Source organism: Chaetodon trifascialis, chromosome 24, assembly GCF_039877785.1.
Source record: "Chaetodon trifascialis isolate fChaTrf1 chromosome 24, fChaTrf1.hap1, whole genome shotgun sequence".
NCBI classification, from domain to species: domain Eukaryota; kingdom Metazoa; phylum Chordata; class Actinopteri; order Chaetodontiformes; family Chaetodontidae; genus Chaetodon; species Chaetodon trifascialis.
This window is the reverse complement of record NC_092079.1, coordinates 9,707,104-9,724,926: the sequence shown is the minus strand read 5'-3', so window position 1 is coordinate 9,724,926 and position 17,823 is coordinate 9,707,104. Positions and strand designations below refer to the sequence as shown.

The 17,823-nt window shown below is 42.8% G+C and overlaps 1 protein-coding gene across 2 annotated transcripts in view; it reads right to left on the bottom strand.

Moving 5' to 3' along the window:
- LOC139352101 (inactive dipeptidyl peptidase 10-like) overlaps nucleotides 1–17,823 on the bottom strand; it is a 44,799-nt gene that overhangs the window by 4,424 nt on the left and 22,552 nt on the right. For both annotated transcript variants that reach the window (XM_070994155.1, XM_070994156.1), the window contains exons 4-24: nucleotides 14,993–15,087; nucleotides 13,434–13,508; nucleotides 11,837–11,889; nucleotides 11,656–11,737; nucleotides 10,377–10,497; nucleotides 9,447–9,601; nucleotides 8,767–8,864; nucleotides 8,528–8,651; nucleotides 8,250–8,288; nucleotides 7,438–7,545; nucleotides 7,228–7,319; nucleotides 6,039–6,086; nucleotides 5,806–5,924; nucleotides 5,065–5,112; nucleotides 3,805–3,903; nucleotides 3,597–3,666; nucleotides 3,130–3,258; nucleotides 2,888–2,953; nucleotides 2,559–2,613; nucleotides 1,183–1,282; nucleotides 698–756 (exon numbers count right to left, since the gene is read on the bottom strand). In XM_070994155.1, the coding sequence (XP_070850256.1) occupies nucleotides 698–756; nucleotides 1,183–1,282; nucleotides 2,559–2,613; nucleotides 2,888–2,953; nucleotides 3,130–3,258; nucleotides 3,597–3,666; nucleotides 3,805–3,903; nucleotides 5,065–5,112; nucleotides 5,806–5,924; nucleotides 6,039–6,086; nucleotides 7,228–7,319; nucleotides 7,438–7,545; nucleotides 8,250–8,288; nucleotides 8,528–8,651; nucleotides 8,767–8,864; nucleotides 9,447–9,601; nucleotides 10,377–10,497; nucleotides 11,656–11,737; nucleotides 11,837–11,889; nucleotides 13,434–13,508; nucleotides 14,993–15,087 (1,835 nt within the window). The remainder of the gene's footprint in view (nucleotides 1–697; nucleotides 757–1,182; nucleotides 1,283–2,558; nucleotides 2,614–2,887; nucleotides 2,954–3,129; nucleotides 3,259–3,596; nucleotides 3,667–3,804; nucleotides 3,904–5,064; nucleotides 5,113–5,805; nucleotides 5,925–6,038; nucleotides 6,087–7,227; nucleotides 7,320–7,437; nucleotides 7,546–8,249; nucleotides 8,289–8,527; nucleotides 8,652–8,766; nucleotides 8,865–9,446; nucleotides 9,602–10,376; nucleotides 10,498–11,655; nucleotides 11,738–11,836; nucleotides 11,890–13,433; nucleotides 13,509–14,992; nucleotides 15,088–17,823) is intronic.

Below are 17,823 nucleotides of genomic sequence, written 5' to 3'. Positions count from 1 at the left end.
TTATTCCAAACAAACGGGGGCTGATTTGTCTGTTAAGTGAAGCGAAGCAGAGTGCGTTTTCATTAAGACGTGTGCGGCCTGCTTTACAGAGCTGTGTGATCTCCACCTTCACCAAAAACAAGGGAGACTTTGTGCAAGGAAAAGTCATTTTTTAAGGAATCGAAAATGCTATTTGGAGTCAAAAAGTCTGTTGCAGTAATTGAATTTTTCAGCAGCCTCTTAGATGCGACTCCATTAAAGTCAGTGGAAGCAATATTGATTTTAGAGATTGATTTTCTAATAATTCTGTTACCGAAATCTTGCATCAACTCATCCTGAAGAGCGAGCACACAGAGCAGAGGGACGCTTCCCTTGCTGCGTACTCTCACATGCAGTGGTTCTCAACATGTGGGTCGAGACCCCTCCAAAAGGCCACCACATAAACCTGCCTCTGAATGTAACTAAGTACTTTTACTCAAGCACTGTAATGTAAATGTTATACTTGAGGCAATATTGTATTTTTTACTTTAGTTACTTTTCAGATTGCAATGAAACCCACACATTGTGTGTTCTGTCAGATTGGGTGCTTTAATGTGGCCATATGAGCCTTTTTTATTTTATTTTTTGCATCTGGCAGCTGGAAAAGATGTGATTCGGAGCGTGAAAGTAAATAAAAACAAGCCCAGCCACAAATGGACGACTGATCAAAGCAGCTCACTTGGTATTTGTTCTCCTCAGTTGAAGGTGAGCCGAGGTATCTCTCCGAGAATGCAGAAGCTGGAAGAAGCAGAAAGAAAAGAAAACCTACATGCACTGTTTCAAATGTGTGTTTTCAGCCTGCAGAAACTGAGAGAAACCCTTCCTCTGCTCTGCTCTGCACTCATTAGAAACACAGGAGCCAGCTTCACAGACACACTTCAGTCTATTAAACTCTAATCACATGCAGCTGTGTGATAGAGTTAATACTCTGTTGACGTTTCCAGAAATGAAGCTTTTCATCTTCAAATCCAATAAGTCTGAACTCCCAAAAGCACAACCTGAGGATAATTAAAGTCACATTACCCAGACAATACACCGTATAGGATGAGGACATTGTGGATAAAGAAATGACGGCGCTGCAGAGGCAGAGGTAATAACTATTTCCACGTCCCTGCAGTGTGTTTGAAAGAAGAGGAGATATGAGAGCAGAGCGATTCTCCTCACCGTACATGGACCAGTCAATGACAGGAGCCTGAGCTGCAGCACATCGGATCAGCTTCTCTGTCGACTTCAGCATCATCAGCGCCAGGAAGCCTCCATAGTCCTGTGAGAGGAACGCAAAGCTCGTTTCATTTGTTTGATTCTTATTAAAACATGTTCCGGTTTAGAGGAAAAAACACACTTCTGCTGCACACAGCTGATTCAGGCCTCGACAAAATGTTCATGTTCACGATTCAAATCCGATTCAGAGGGCTATGATACGGGCTACACAACGATTATCCAGGTATCTTCCTGCATCAAAATGCAATGTTTCATTCCTCAACATGCTTTATTATTCTCTCACTGCATAACTTCTCCCCTCTTTTCTTTTGCCTGTTATGGACTTCTGTCCTTTATGCAAAAGTATTTTTTGAACCTCCACAGAGTGTCTCGACGTTCTAGTATCTCAGCTATTTTAAGTTATTTTGACTATACTGTGGATTAACCTTTATTGTCACCTTCTGGAAAAATCTGTCTCAAGTTAGAAACAACCAGACCAATAAACACCTGAACATACACACCAAGAATATTGCAAAAGAAATATAATTAAAGAAACTGTAATACTGTGGCATGTAAACATAATATCCACGTCTCTGATCGCTGTCTCAGTATTCCTTCTTCATCTGCGGCAGGTGCTGAATCCAGCCGGCTGCAGGAAAGAGTCCAGTTTGTGAGTCATAAAAGTATTAATTTTTCCCAGAAATATCTTTAAAAACACCCAGAAGGCCATTTAAGAACACTTAGCACTGACGGTTTGTCAAGAAAGCCTCTGAATGAAACAAACACTGCGTCTGCTGCACAATAATAAAGATTTTTAAGCTGGAAGATGGAGCCGGAGATGACATATTTCCAATTTGTATGACACAGAACAGCATTTAAAGAGGTTTAGTGTCAGTTCTATTTGTTTACACTGATGTTAGCTTGTTCGACTTGATATTTCTATGCAAAATAACGTGTTTATGTTTGTGTTGTGATGGCAAAGGCTGTGCGGCAAACACAATGTATTTTCATCCTGTACTTAAGTACATCCAATTTATGCAACTTTATACTTAAACTCCACTACATTTATTTGACAGATAGTTACTTTGATTTTACGTATGAATCTGTGAATAAGTATAACTTAATATAAAGTGCTGCCTGTTGTCGACCGCAGAACCAGCAGTGTGTATTTCATCTCATAAAGATGTGGTCTAACCATTTATCCTGTGTGTGTTAACGAGTTGTCAGTTTTATGAGAGCCTCATTGAGCATTTCAACCACACAGCCGATTCCACAACTCATCGAGGAGCACGTGTATTCAGTCAGCTGAAGAATCAGGGTGAAGGGCTTTGCTAACAAACCTCTCCGAAGACTCCGACCCGAGTGCGGTCGATGAACGGCAGCTTCGCCAGATACCTGCAGCACACAGAGGAAACGCTTGAACCCAGCCAAGCAACATGTGGACTTTTGCATCTGGGGGTTTTTCAGATGAGATGCTTTTACACGCTCAGCCGAACCCAAAGCGTCTGAGAAGTTTTGATCTGGCAGATTATCACGTGACCAACAGCGGGGAGGTCAAAGGTCACAGGCACAAGGAGTGGCTGACTGTACTCCTGCGTTTTAGGAAAATGCTGCACAGAATCCATTTAAATGTGCATTAGTGTCTTTGATTGGACTGCATGTTGCTTACTCAACAGCTGCTATCTGGTCCTCTGCGTCCACTGTGCCGAGCCCCTGGTGGACCTGCTGCAAAACCCTGCGAAGGACAAGAACAAGGGTCAGAAATTGTTCCTTAAGACGAGGAGGAAATCTGCTCTGAGGTGTTCCAGCCTCATTTTCATTTATTGACTCAAATTGTGCAGGAAGAGCTGATAACTGAACCTCGAAGACAACTAAAGCTACCAACACATACTGAGAATTTATGTGAAGCACCTTTGACCTCTGAAGCCAGACCCTCGGCCGTCGAGTCGAGCCACGACGACCTGCTCTGATCCCACCAGCGCCCAGCCCCAGTCCGGCCTGAACTCCTCTGTGACCACCTGCTCGCCTGGAGAGCTGCCGCTGTGAGGGCAGAAGCGAAATACACACAGGATTTCATTATGACTCCTCCCAGCTAGTAGTCAACTATTTATTAATATAGAATTTATTAAGATTAACTGATCCAAGCATGACCTCAGAGTCTAATGTGCTGCTTTTCTTCAGTTCAAAAGAAGAAATTCTGCATTTTGTGATGTTATTGTGCATATAAAGAGGATTATAGGACATTAAAATTGGAGCTAAGGCGTGAAATGTTGTTCAATTAACATTTTTATTTTCATTCATGAGCTGTTGATTTTGTCAGATGTATTGAACAGCCTGCAGCTACCCGAGGAGTGAAGCTGGCCTGAGCTTGTGCTTACACAATGAGGAGGAGGCCGTAGAGGTAGGACTCTGAGAAGTCAGGAGGATAGATGAGCTTCAGAGGCAGCTCTGCAGGGAGGAGACAGAAGCATCAGCTGAAGGAGGTGAACCAGAGGACAGACAGATCCACCAACAGGAGGCCGTGTGCAAAATCCACATACACACACACAAACACACACACAGCTGTTCAGTGCAGATCACACGTACCAAAGTTGCCATTAGTGATCATCCGGATTTCCGTCTGAACGGTCTTTTTCGTCTCCAGCGCAGCCCGCAGAGGGAGGTTGCTCTCCAAGATGAAATATGCTGCCAAGTGAAGAAATCAGAGCGATCAGAGTAAAACAGAGCTGCTGTTGTTTATTAATTTTTGGAGAACAGAGAAAGCGAGCGGTGCATGCAGGAGTCGTTCATTAAATGAGGCGTTTACTGACATATTATCTGTTTTAGTAGCTGGAAAATTCGCTCTTCATTGGACAGTGAAGTTATCCTTTAAATGTGGATCACTGTTGCCCTTTGTGGCCATTGGAAAAAAAAAACACCTATAACTGCTGTTCTCACCAACCTTCACATAACACTGGGTGCTTTCTGTCCTCCAGCCTCAGGGGGCAGTAATGAGCTCACTACAGCTTATCACTGGCAATCATTCCCATTAGTATTTTCACAGTGTGGTATTAGTACTTTTATTTGAGCACAACTGCTGAAAAAGGATGCAGTTAAGCAGCTTTATTGTTCAAACTTTATGGAGTTTTTCCAAATTACCTCGCTCTTAATTCCCCATCCTGGCAGTGGCATCATGTTTGTGTGAATTTGCATATATTTCTACCTTGAATTCACAGTTATCCCACCTCCCATCAGCTGTACATCTGAGAAGCCTAAAAGTCGATATTTCTTTGCACATATTCATGCTTCCTGCTGGTGTGGAAGCGAAGGTGAACCATGAGGATGTGCAGACATAAAGACAAGATAGACAACAGTTCACATGAAATATTCATCCACAGCAACAGAAGAGCATGCCTACATTTTTATTTTATAACCACTTATACGCATAGTCGGCAGGTTTCCTTTTCTGTGCGTGTACCATTAAACAATGACATACTTTCAGTGTCTCAGGTTCCTGCTGCATCACCTCACAGCTCTTTTCACAGCCCTCATACATTTTCCTCTGTCTGTCTTTTTAAGTGCACACAAGCACTGACAATTAGCTATGTTAAAAAAACAACAATTGTGGAGATGAACAGTGGCCATTTAAAGTGTGAAGCCTGAACATCTTGAGATGTACAAACTGTGAGTGCAGCTTGGCACACGCGTGAAATCCAACAGCTGCTGATGTTTTCACACAAATGAGACGATGATGCTTAATTGCTGCATGATTGCATTTCGGAGAGAGACAACGCACATCTGCCAGCCCACGCAAACACCGCACAGGCACCAAATGCTTTCATAATGAGTGGAATAAAGACGACTCACAGTCCACGTCATCAAAGCCGAGAAGCAGCACAGCTGGAACTCCGGGACCTGCGATGAGAGGGAGGAAAATATTTTGATGAATGTAATACCAGGTGCTGATGCATGTTTTATTCAGATTCCTGTTCTGGACATTCCTGCAAATCAGTGGAGGTTAAATAGATAATGAACACAAAAAATACTTGTCATCAACTGGGGAAGTTTAATTTTTAGCCTTTTCACATCTCATCTATGCAAGTCTTCTTACTCTGAGCCAGAAATCTCCACTTCAGCTGCACTTTCTTACACCAAACTACTATTCTGAAGGTTTTTACAGAAAGGTTTGTTCATATATCATTCATAGCCTGATTAATGCCACACTTTATTCCTGAAAAGATGGCAGTATTTTCTCAATATGTCAGTTCAATGCCCAGCTGTCACTTCCTTGTTCCCTTCCACTGTACCTACATTTAAATACCAACAGGAACCAGTGAGCTTACTGGTTCAAGTTCAAGTTGTTACAGCTCAGATATTTCCAATTTGCTGCTTGCTGAAGGAGAAGAAGGAAAGACCCTGCAGACATTTTTCATATTTTAATTAAAATAAAGAGTTTTACACAGAATGCTTAATCAGTTTTTTGTTATACTGCCATTATTCTGGAAACACTAATAACTAATTACCAATTTTCCCATCATTCATTATTTTCCAGACTGATTTGAATGCAGTAAAAAGCATATTCAATTGATTTCTTTCACCGCGTCTGACCTTTACAGTACAGGATGGCGTGCTGTGCATCGGGGCTGATGTCGGCGTCAAAGAACGAACACTCGTCCTTCAGTCCACAGGTGAGGCATCGTCGTGGAAACAGGCCGAGTGTGGACACGCTGTCGGAAGGAGACGTTTAAACATAATGGTGGAAAATGATAGGTATATTGGAGGTATAATGAAAATTAAAAGGCTTTTATGGTCCATTTCTCGCACAGCAGAGTGTGTTTTACCTGTATAAATGTCTCTGTTGTGCAGAGTCCTCTGTGCTCAGAAAGTATCTGTGTGGAGGAGAGCAGAGCAGCTAAAGAAGGACAAGGTCACGGATCCATTACAGATCCACCTTCACTAGTCACTGCAGATTATGGCTGACCGGCCGTAAACATAGATTCATACAGTTATGAACCCTGCAAAACATGTCAAACAACAGCTGCTTTCACACACGGAGTTGCTGTTTACTTTTCTCCTTCCACAGAATTTGCCAGATAATTTTCTTAAACATGGATGCTGCACAAAGACCGAAGTGCTCCTCACAAACAAAATGTTAAGGTTTCTTTGAAAAAAGCCCAGAAAATTGGAAAATAGCTTTCATCGGGATAAAAATGAGGCTTCTCACAAAAGTGTGGTTACTTTCTTTCATCCATTTGGGGCGGCGGCACAATAAAGTCCAAATTGTAGGATGTTATAATGTGACTAATAATCACACGTTGAACAGCAAGTCGCAGTACGTATGAGATTTCCTGAGAAGTATTTTTCAGCTGTAGGTAGCAGTAATACATAGCTCTACATAGCTCTACTCCACGACATTTCAGAGTGAAATATTGTACTTCTTACTTCATGATATTTATCTTACAGCTTTGGTTTTGAACATACGCCGTATAATAAACAACGAACAGAGCCAACGTGACGTCACCCACTCATTTGTGCAACCCCTGTTTTGAAGCCTGCGGTTTAACATTATGGCCGTCGCCATTTATCCTGATTGGATCTGAGGGAGAACATGCCGTGGTAGCGACTTGTCAATCACAAGGTAAGCATACTCTGCTTTATCATATGTTTTACTTAAAAAGGGGGAAAAATGTACAAAATAAGCACATGTATTGAAGAATATAAACTCATTAGGAAAATGTTTACTGAGGTATAAATTAAGGGACAGTAGGGTTATTTCCTCATAAGCTTACATACAGTCACTCTTCTTTGTGCAACCAGTGGAGTCGCCCCCTGCTGGCCATTGGAAAGAATGCAGAATCTGGATAAAACTCCACACATTGTTCTGTCTATGGTTCCGAGTTATTTTGAATATGAAGATTTTTGTCACAAAACCTGAAGACCTTATAAAATGTGAGGAAGCACAGCTGAAACATTTTCACAGTCTGATCTTAGTAAAAGTTTGTTTTGTTTTTGTATTTCATTTAAACTTACATGATCTGGTTGTTTTCATCGTAAGCGACGATTTTTGTCACCTCCCAGTCTCCTGACGTCAAGTGTCGGACTTCGTCGTGGTCACTTCGTAACTGCAAGAGAATCAGTTTGAAGGATTGGAAGCACGAGGAAATACACCAGCCATCGCCCTCACACTTTAAGATGCAAAACAAACACAGTCTGCACTGAAAGAAAGAAACAAAGAGTCACCTTCCTGGTGAACATGGTGATGTGCTGGAAGTCTCCCTGTCCTCCTTGCTTCACGGGCAGCGTGAGGAAAAACCTGCTCCTGTCCTTGGAGAACAGCGGCTCCTGTCTCTGCAGAGACAAACACAGACCTCAGAGGTGACACATCAATGAACGAATGACTCCTGCTGCATTCCTCCATCAACGGTGCTTTGAGGATGATAACAGTGGAACATAAAGAATGCAGGTGCTTCCTCTCAGGTGGACTGCATTGCGCTGAGAGATGCTCTGTGTTGTGTCCAAAAATTGAAGTGGCATTGAAAGAGGGTTGATTGTTTGGGCAGGGATGGCAGGCTGCTTTTCGACAGGAGCAGTGACCTCTGCATTTAGATCTATGGGAAAGACACCAGCACACAGCGCTCACTTAATGACCACGATGCTCGTGTGACATCTGAGGCTGCTGAGACTGCAGGATGTGATCAGACTCACAGCGAGAACAGTCTGCTGCTAATTACAGAGACGGGGATGTTATAGCCCCTCATTACAAAGACGAATGCACGTTTGTGATTTCAGTGGTGCAAAAATAAAGGCGGTGGTTTAGTGATCATAGTGCCAGCAAGTGGGTGAGTGCATGTGTGGCATTCACCAAGAGAACGGTACAGGTCTGAACGCTTGAAAGTACTGAAGTACAATTTATAATACACTCACAGCAAAGCACACTTTTTAAAATAGCACTTTAACAATTGCAGAGTTAGCATTGTTCTTTTTATGGACACGCTGTGAAGGTCAGAAGAAGTCTGAATACTGTGATGAGACACGTCTGTGTTCAGCTTTACCTGTCTGGAGAGCCAGGTCTGTGACGAGTCCTCGTGTCTCTGAAGAAAAGAAAAAAAAACATGGCTGCATGTGCTATTCAAGTTATTTAAACGTTTAAATAAGTGTATAAATCATATGAAGCTTTAGTAGTTTTAGTAGTAGCCACAGTAATTTCAGAAGCTTTTTCGTCTTATATTCTGTTTTCAGAGTCACTCTGTAACATCTGACCAGAGATGGAAAATAGCCTCTTTGCAACAGAGGTGGTCATAAGCGTGTCGTCCGAATGTTTGACACCCACCTGCAGGCAGACCCCGATGGTGGCGTCACACACCGTCAGCAGCGAGGCATTCTGGGAGCGGCTGAGCCACCGCACTGCGAGGTGAGTATGACTGATCCACTTCACCATGGTGATGTAGAAATCCCTGCAGAGGAGTGCAGGGTGAGCGTTTCATGCCTGTGCGTGTGTGTGTGTGTGTGTGTGTGTGTGTGTGTGTGTGTGTGTGTGTGTGTGTGTGTGTGAGTGTGTGTGTGTGTTACCTGAGCCGGAGTTGATCTGGAGGCTGCAGCTCTTGAGTGTGTGTTGCTCCAAAAAGGTTGACCACAGACAACCTGACGGCAGGGTTTGTCTGACCAGCCTGAAGGTGGAACATCATGATCAGATAATGTTTGTGTGGAGATCAACATCAAATGTGTTCAACGTGTATTTTTTAGTTCGGCTCGTGTCCCATCTGCTCACATGGACACACATGCACAAACGTACAGTATACACACGTCCAGGATACAGGAAGTGAATAACAAAAGCATGTTTTCAGGAGGATGACGGTTCAGTCTCTCTTTGAAACCAGAGAAGAAGAGTGTGCCATCCCTGAGTGAAGCTGATAATCCACACAGCGCCACGCTGAATGAAGTCTGCTCTGCATTCTGCTGAGTGTTTACTGAAACGACCTTGAGGGTGTTTCAGGAGGCACGCCCTCCCTCCACTCCGGTACAATAAAAACACATTTACTGATGTTTTATATGCATGAATCCTGCAAAATAAGACATTTTGTCGAATTAAAAAGGCTTTCCAGCATGTTTGTGTGACTTTATACGTATTCTTAGGACAAATTGCTTGTTTCTTTGCGACCTACAGTCCAAAATCCAAACATATCCAGTCTGATTTTGTCTTTCTCTGACTTTATTACCCACAATCCAACAGCAGCATAGTCCAGACTTACCATAGGATATGGGTACTGTAGTCCTCTGGGGTAGGCGTTGCCAGTGAACTGGGGCAGAACCATGTTGGGCACCAGGGTGTCGTTGATGGTGAGGAAAGCCAGTTTCTCTCCGTCTGGCGACCACCAGTGAGCCAAGTGTGAATGCAGAATCTCCTCTGGGAAGACAAATATGGAAATAATAAATATTTGCACAGCAGTTTTTGTCTTTTTTTCTTCCTATTCTGACTCTGCATTGCCTAGAGGTGCTAATGACCAATGATTCATTTTCATTCCTTTTATTTATTATTACAAATGTGCTGGTTTTCTGCATGTTTGACAAAAAAAGGAGCTTAAAACAACATTAAAACAGGCAAGAAAGTGTTATTGATTTCAAAAGAGAGCTTGATTCTTGTTGCTCCTATCACTGGTGAAATAGGTCTTAATTCTGCTTTCCTTCACTGTCAAAACATCCGCCAAATGGTTACAATCTGGAGTAAATGCAAATCAAAGAGAGAGGAAACACACAGCTCGCAGTAAATCTACAAACAGAAATGATTCTCTAATGTTCCCCATCTGCCTCAGTCTGTGTGTGTGCTGCTCTCTGTGCACACACCGTCACCACATTACTGAATTTGTTTACACAGCGACTTAATGGATTGTAGAGGCTTGATGTTGATTTTTCATCGCCATGCTGCTTAGTTTGTCCAGTCTGCTCTGCTGCATTTTTAATGCAGGAGACAAATCTGTGAAACTCTTTAAACAGCACAGTGTCGCCTCACAGCTGCACCCTCAACCACCAATCGCACGACGTCTCACACCTTTCCAAGCTGGAGCGTTCAGCCAGTTAAATGATGGCATTTATTCTCTCAGTGTTAATGAAAGTGAACAATTATTTATTGACTGTAAAGCGAAACCACAGTCTTGGACCAGAGCTGCTGCGACCACACACACCTTCGTACAACCAGTCGGCAAGTCCGTTGAAGATGACTCCCTCCATCCCAGAGGAGGTGATTCTCAGAGAGTTGCTCCTCACGTCGGACTGGTAGTAGATGTTATTCTCAAATATGTAGATCTCACGGGGGAAGAAGAGAGAGTGAAGTTATTGATTGTGCACTCACACACGTTTTATTAGTCGTTCTGCGCTGCAGTTTTTCTGCTGTCAGAGTTCTGCCTCGGCTCATCTGTTCGATCTGTTGTTCTTTTCGACTTCTTCTCTGATGAGATTTTGCTTTTTGCATTAAAGCCCCGTGTTTATCTCGCCGCGCAGCAACCGTGCGTGTTTACTCTCCTTCTTCCATCAGTGCTTTAATATTTACATTTGATCAGGCCGACACATCCTGCATGTAAACAAATACCCTGAGCCCTCCTCTTCTCCCGCATGGGGAGCGTTTCTCCCTTTTTTATTTTCAGGTCTGTTCTGAATATCCATTAGTTACACAGCTGCCTTTCTGAATGGCTTCTGAAAAAACTCGAATAACTACATAGACAGAAACTCACCTGCTGAAGGATGCAACCCAAACCGACAGGCTACAGTCAGTCCTAACCAGAAAAACCAAGTCCAAGCTACTTCAGTTAAGCAAAAACTTTTTAACCCCAAACCCGATCTCTCCTGAAATATTTCCTTGTTAAAAGCATCAAAACTACTTTTTTTTTTAAACGATTACATGTGCAGATCTTAGTCTTATTTGTCTGGTGACAATTCCCAGCAGTTTTCCATCTGAGCAGAAGACAAAACAACTAAAAACAAAAGCAGAAGTGTGGGTGTGCAGTCCTTACTGAAGTCTATCTTTGCCCATAAATGGATTTGGTTTTATTACACACTGTCTTCATTTTCTTGTAATTAGTCCTTTCCAAAATTACAGTCCGATGCTTCCTAGGAATCCATGAAATAAAAATCACCTTGGCTCAAATGACTGTTGCAGAACTCCCCACTGTGTATAAGAAGCACTCTGAGTATAATGTAATGTAAAAACTGTCAGTCACCGCTGTAATTTAGGTCGATGGCGGCGGAGCAGACTGACTCTCAAACAAACATTGGCAAATAGGCGAAGCTCAGAGTGGATGCAAAGTGAGTCTATACTGTAAAAAAAATGAAAGAAGAACACATTGTGTGCATCAAATCCCTGTGGAGGGACGAGGCGGCGTGATTTTCTCTTACAAAGACAGGAAGGAGAGAAGAAGATGGAGAGGCAGCAGAGGGACTGGATCACACAAACATACTCGGCCTTACCAGCTGTTGTCCTTGTCTTCCCCAGGCTGCATGCTGGAGCACCGCGTTGTGAACCTCCGGAGGGTTTAGCTCCCATACTTCCCTGATACATGCACACATACATACACATAAACATTAACAACCAGTTTCTGAACATCACTGTGTGTGTGTGTGCGTCCAAACATGGCGTGAACTTGCTCACCTCGTGTAGATGTTGTAAATGATGTAAGACGCCGTGTAGGAATATCTGTACATCTGCAATGAGAGTTCAGCTCGTCATGTGATCCAAACATTGATCCACCTCTGATACATCATGTCAGTGTCATGAGAGCAGGACAAAACTCAAGACGTCCACATGAGGAAGCAGAGGTACAGGAGAAGCTAATTGTTCACAAAATGAGGGGAAATGGAACAGAAACTGTGACTCTTTGCATCATTTCTCAAAAAACGCTGATACTTTTCAGATGTTTTCATGGTAAAAAGGGATTCTTGCTTTCAGTTGTGTGAAAGGATAATGACTCTAAGTCTGCACTGATGCTTTTGCAGGTAAAAACGTCTTCTCATCCCCGTAGCATCAGTCTTCCACTTTTATTTCCCTGTGTATGTGAGCTTGTTCCAGCTCTGCATGCATGCTACACGATGTTTACACTGAATTAAATATTTAAACCCAAGTGTACGTGTCATTTCTCCAAAACCGAGCCTGACATCCTGATAGAACATTTGGGGAACTACACTTTTTCGGGAGAACATCGCAGTAACTTTCCTCCTCTGCCGGGTGAACTGTGCTGCAGCGTGTGCGTGCAGCACAGATGACTTCCTTTTCTGCATGGCGGTGCATTCACTGACAAAGATTCAACTGAGAGCAGCTGAAAATGTCAGTTCGTTGTGCTACTTGCACCTCAAGTGGATTTCATGTTGCCCTGGCAACGGATAAAACTGGAGAGCAATCAATTAAGCCATAATACGGTGAAGAGGAGTGGAGTGAAATGGACAGCAAACAATCAATGGTTCTCTATATACAGAGGGTTTTTTGTAAACTGTGTACAGTCAAACATGCATCTATCTCATTGAGAGGTCCTTCAGATGTGCTTTCAGTCCTGCTGTGATTACAGAACACGCTGCAGTCCTGGTTTTTCTCTGCTGCAGTGCTTCTAAACCTGAGCCTGTTTGCAAACAAATCTAAAAATCAATGCAAAAGTCTTGACTTTGAGGAGAGAAGAAAGCCTCATTGTGAGCGACTGAATGTTAACAGACTGAAAATGCACAAGAAGCTCAAAAACCGCACGTGTGAAAGCTAACAAAATGAAAGTGCAACAAATAAATGCATACCTGCTCAGTGCAGTGTGTGTGTGTGAGGCACTGAAACTGTTAATGCGTGCTCAGTCCAGCCTCCCAACTCTGAATTACCCAAAGCATCAAAGTCAATCTTCTCAATTCAAGTCAGGTCCAATTTAAGAAACAGAAAGTGGCAAAGTGCTCTTCAGAGAACAAAAGAGCATAAACACGAATATAAAGAAGCACATCGCAAAAGTGCAGCTCCGTGGCCAGAGCCTGTGTGTGTGCGATTGTTTGTGCATGCAGATGAGTGAGTGACAGCGCCCATGGGTGTTGCACAGGAGCACAATGTAAATGGCAGCCTGCCAGGAAGTAAACAGAGACGGGAGGAACGGCTGGTAGCATCGAGGAAGAGCCACAACTCCAATCACAGCTTGTGTGGTCGCGAGAGGGAACGCAAATCAAAGAAGGTGTTTGTGTTCTTTAAAGACGTTCAGGTGATTTGATTTTCATTTGAAACTCACCTGTTTGACATCATAAGCGAAGAGAACGTACTTCAGGTCTGCAGAGAGGGAGAACTTTGCCACCTTGAAAGCCATCTAACGAGAAAACAAAGCAAATAAAGTGAAGCACGAAAGACTTTTTCAAACTAATTTTTTATTGATAAAAGGCTGAAAATGAGCAGGATTGATATTTGCATGAAGCTAAAATGAACCAAAAATGTACAGAAACTTTTGCAAATGTGCTTCCTGGACAGGAGAGAAGGGAAAACACGAGAAACAAAAGGAGTGACTCTTGATGATTTGTATTTGACAGGTTATGATCGTCCCTTTGTGTCCACACATCGGGCTATCACCCCATGACAATGACAAAAAGATGCAGCAGGCAAATCTAATCGAGCAACTAAAAGGCCATAAAACCACGAGGGAGCCACAGCAGGTTTTGACATTTCCAGGAGAGAACGAGGTGGACAGATATTTCATAGACGACATTTAAAAAATGTCCAGAGCTGCTGTTGTGTGGTGAGATGATTAGACAGACCTTAAGAACCGTGTCTTACTCAAAAATGAAGGGTATTTGGTTAGTGGACTCATTAATTTGGAGATGCTAGTGTTCCTTTTTGTCCCTGAAAGTGTTACGTTTGCAGGTTTAAGGAGACAAATCGGCTAACTACGAGGCCACCTCTGCTCTTTAATTTCGTTTGCACAGCTTGCCAGGGCCTCAAATCCTCATCACGTCCCCTGATGCAACAATTAAAAGTAGAGGCAACAACAGTGTGGAACAATTCTGCAAAATGAGAAGAGGAAGGCCGGAAAAGAGCCCTTCAAAGGGACACGTTCATCCAAAAAGGCGCTTTTCAGAGAAGGCGAGGGGGCGAGAAGAAAAGGTTTATGATTTCTTAAACTGGATGAGTGTTATGAAACAGCAGGATTATAATGATGCAATCAGAAAACAGCTAAATCTGGCCTGTTTCTGATAAACATTCCTGGTTGGATTACACTGAAATTGAAAGCATTTAAAAGGATAATAGGGTGACAAATGCTGACATATTTTCATGTTCCTGGAAGTAATGCTGCATGTGATCTTGCGGTTCACAGCGATGAGATTAAAAAATGGGACCATTTTAGAGACTATTCAGGGATTTGATTGCAGGCCGAGCAGGAAACGCCTATCTAAAATAATATTTCAAGCTGAATTGCTCTTGTCCTGACGACTGTGCTGGCGTGAGTTGAGGTGAGCAAATTTAGCAGACCTTCGAGGCCGAGCTCGCCCACAGCACACACAGCTGGGTACACAATCCCTCTCCTGGCAGCATGTTATCATATTGTGTTTCTGCAGGTAACAGAGTGACGAGGTGCTGACATGTTTTCTGCAGCCTCTGGGGATCCAATCACGCCGGTAAGAGAAGAAAAGAGCAGCTTAGTCGCTTCTTTGAAGAAGAATATTGAGGACTGGCCAGCAGCAACGTCAGGAGCCCGAGTCATAGATAAAAAATGTTTTTAAGGCCATCTGATGACCTTATTTTCACCAATTTGTGACTTTAAAATCTTGAACAATCTTTGAGGAGTTTAACGAAACTTACAAACGTGCTGTTGCTCAGAATGACTTCCGTCTTGTTCAAGGCGAAGTTGAACTTGATGACGTGACCATCGCGGTTCCTGTACACCACCTCTGAATCTGAGAGAGGGAACACAGACACATCAGCATGAAGCAGCAGCCTACAGAGAGGGTCACTGAGCTGCACGAGAAGAACTGAACTGACCTTCATGAAGGCGCCTCGCCGAATGAAAGTAAAGGTCAAGTTACAAAACGTGTAAATGAGACCTCAGCAAAGCTGCAGCAGAGCAAATTCGTCATCATTAGACTTGTGCTCACTCTTTTTAGGAGCACACAGAAAGTCAAAATGGCTGTATTATGATTAATACAGGTTAAATGAAGTCTTCTTTAATCTACTTCAATTAATCTGCCTGATTACACTTCTGTTCTTGTTGAAACTGAGTTGAGTTGAGTTAAGTTAAGAAAATGATGCTGCAGAGTCCGTCACAGGATCTGGTCAGTTCAGCATATAGCCTGGCCCCAAAATGTCACAGTGAAATCAATTACATTAATTGAATCTGCGATGACCGGATTCGCTCGCAATAGTGCTTTCATGTCGAGTTTGTCGAGCTAATTGGTGCCACGGTGCTGACTCTTGATGGAAAGAAGAGGAAGCTGTAATGTTGATATCATCCTGCTCTGAATATGTCTGAATGTGTCTCTGCAGTTTGGTTTGGTTAGTTTTCTCCGGTCAGGAAGCCAAACAAGTTTACTTATGCACAATAAGTGAAAGAACACCTGCAAGGGGATGATTTCAGGCCATTGAACATTGATTAGTTGCATTTAATTGACTGAAACTGCACTGGTTTTCAGTGTCTACATCTCTCAGAGGCCTCTTCGTGAGATAGAAGACACACAGTTCTCTCGGTGGACCGGCCATGCTGTGACGTAAGCGCTTTGTAAGTGAAAATTAAAAATGACGTCAATCAACAGGAGAGGTCTCACTTATGATAATGGGTGTTATTCCTGTGGGTATTCTTCTTCTTATCTGTTAAATCAAATGAAAAAAGAAAAAACGTTCTGCAGGAGTAGACGCCGAAGCGCAGACTCCTCTCTCTGATTTCCATTACGCTGGGGATTCAGAGGCTGTCACTTCATTAGCCATCTCTCTGAACCTGGCCGTCTCTCCACCGGGAGCATTTGTAATTCACAGCTACACACACACACACAAAGCCACACAGCTGGCATGTAACCACACACACTGATTTTTCTTATCTTACATAGGTCCGAGCTGCACGTTCCAGACCTGCTGTCACATCAATTCATTTTGTGTGTGAGCTGAAATCTTACAGCAGCTGAGCATCTCCTGCTTTAAGTTCATGCATTTCAGCAGCAGAACACAACATATAAAGTGTCTTACTTCATATTCCTGAGTCCAAACAAACTGTTTCAGATTCTGAACATCTTCATCAGACTGAACTAGAAACATCTGTGCTCTCCCCGCCGACGAACTCCCGAAACCATTTAGAGTGAATTTGTGGCTGATTGCAGGGGGAGGAAATCGCTAACTGCTGCATGAGAACTGGCAGCTTTCAGGCTGAATATGCATTAACAAAGAAGTGGAAAAAAAAACAGTTAAGTTAAGACAGGGTTTCAGTGGAATATTGCAGTCTAGACACAAGTACAAACAGCAGAATTTTTTGTGCTTCTGGGGAGGAAACACATGCTATATTTTGGCAGGTCGCAGGTTCATACTGTTTTGGTTTTCGTGGCTCATAGGCCAAAAAATCCACAGTTTCAACTCTCTCCTGGATGTCTGAAATCTGCACAAAGCTGATTTGAGACCTACTTTCCAACACCTTTGGCCTGCCGCTACACCTGATAAATGTGATGCTCTACTTCCAACAATGCCAGCAGAGAATCGTGTCACCTGCCCTCACAGAAGGGACCAAGATCCGTCTGCGCTCCCAATAAACAAACAATGAATGCAGGTTTAAGATTACAGGTATTAAATAAGTGTGTATGGGTGTAATGTTTGGGTGTCCACATACTTTTTGCATCTGTGACGCGTCTGGAGGATTTGTTTTACATTATCGAGGAAAGGATTCTTGCTGCTTGTCTCTCTCATGATTTGCATGTTTCACATAATATCATCATAAATAATGAATTATTTATGTTGTTTTATTCATATGGGTCACTGCTAAAGATGTAGCCTATTGTTTGCACAAACCTCATTAGCAGTCATGTATGACAAGCCAAGCAGCATGAAGCACTCATCCGCAGCCTACTCTGATTGAACACACACACACGCACGCACGCACGCACGCACGCACGCACGCACGCACGCACGCACGCACGCACGCACGCACGCACGCACGCACGCACGCACGCACACTATCTTCCTCTCTTACGTAAGTATCTGAATGCTTTCTTCATCCATGACTTAATCCAATATAAACAAGCTCTCCTTCACATTAATGATAGATTCAGAATATAAACAACAGCAGCATTAAAAATCATACTCATATACATGAACTTTGACCCTACAGATACAGAGAATATGTCAAAGTACATATAAGCAATGAAACCAAGATGATTATTTTTATGTGCTTCCTGTGGTCACGTCAAAAGTCAGTAAATCTGTAATGCTGAGAATGATGCAAGAAATAAGCAGCATGGAAATAAGCAAGGAGATGTTTTTTCCATTTTGTTGGTTTTTGTCCAAATAAAAAACATAAAAAAATAAAATGTTGGGCAGCAAGATCCTTTGCTCATCTGTTGCTCAGCTTGTTAGCTGCATCTAGGCAAAGCCGGCTAAATCTGGAAACGCTGTTTCTGACTGTCTGCATGAACATGATCGTGCTCCTTTAAACACAT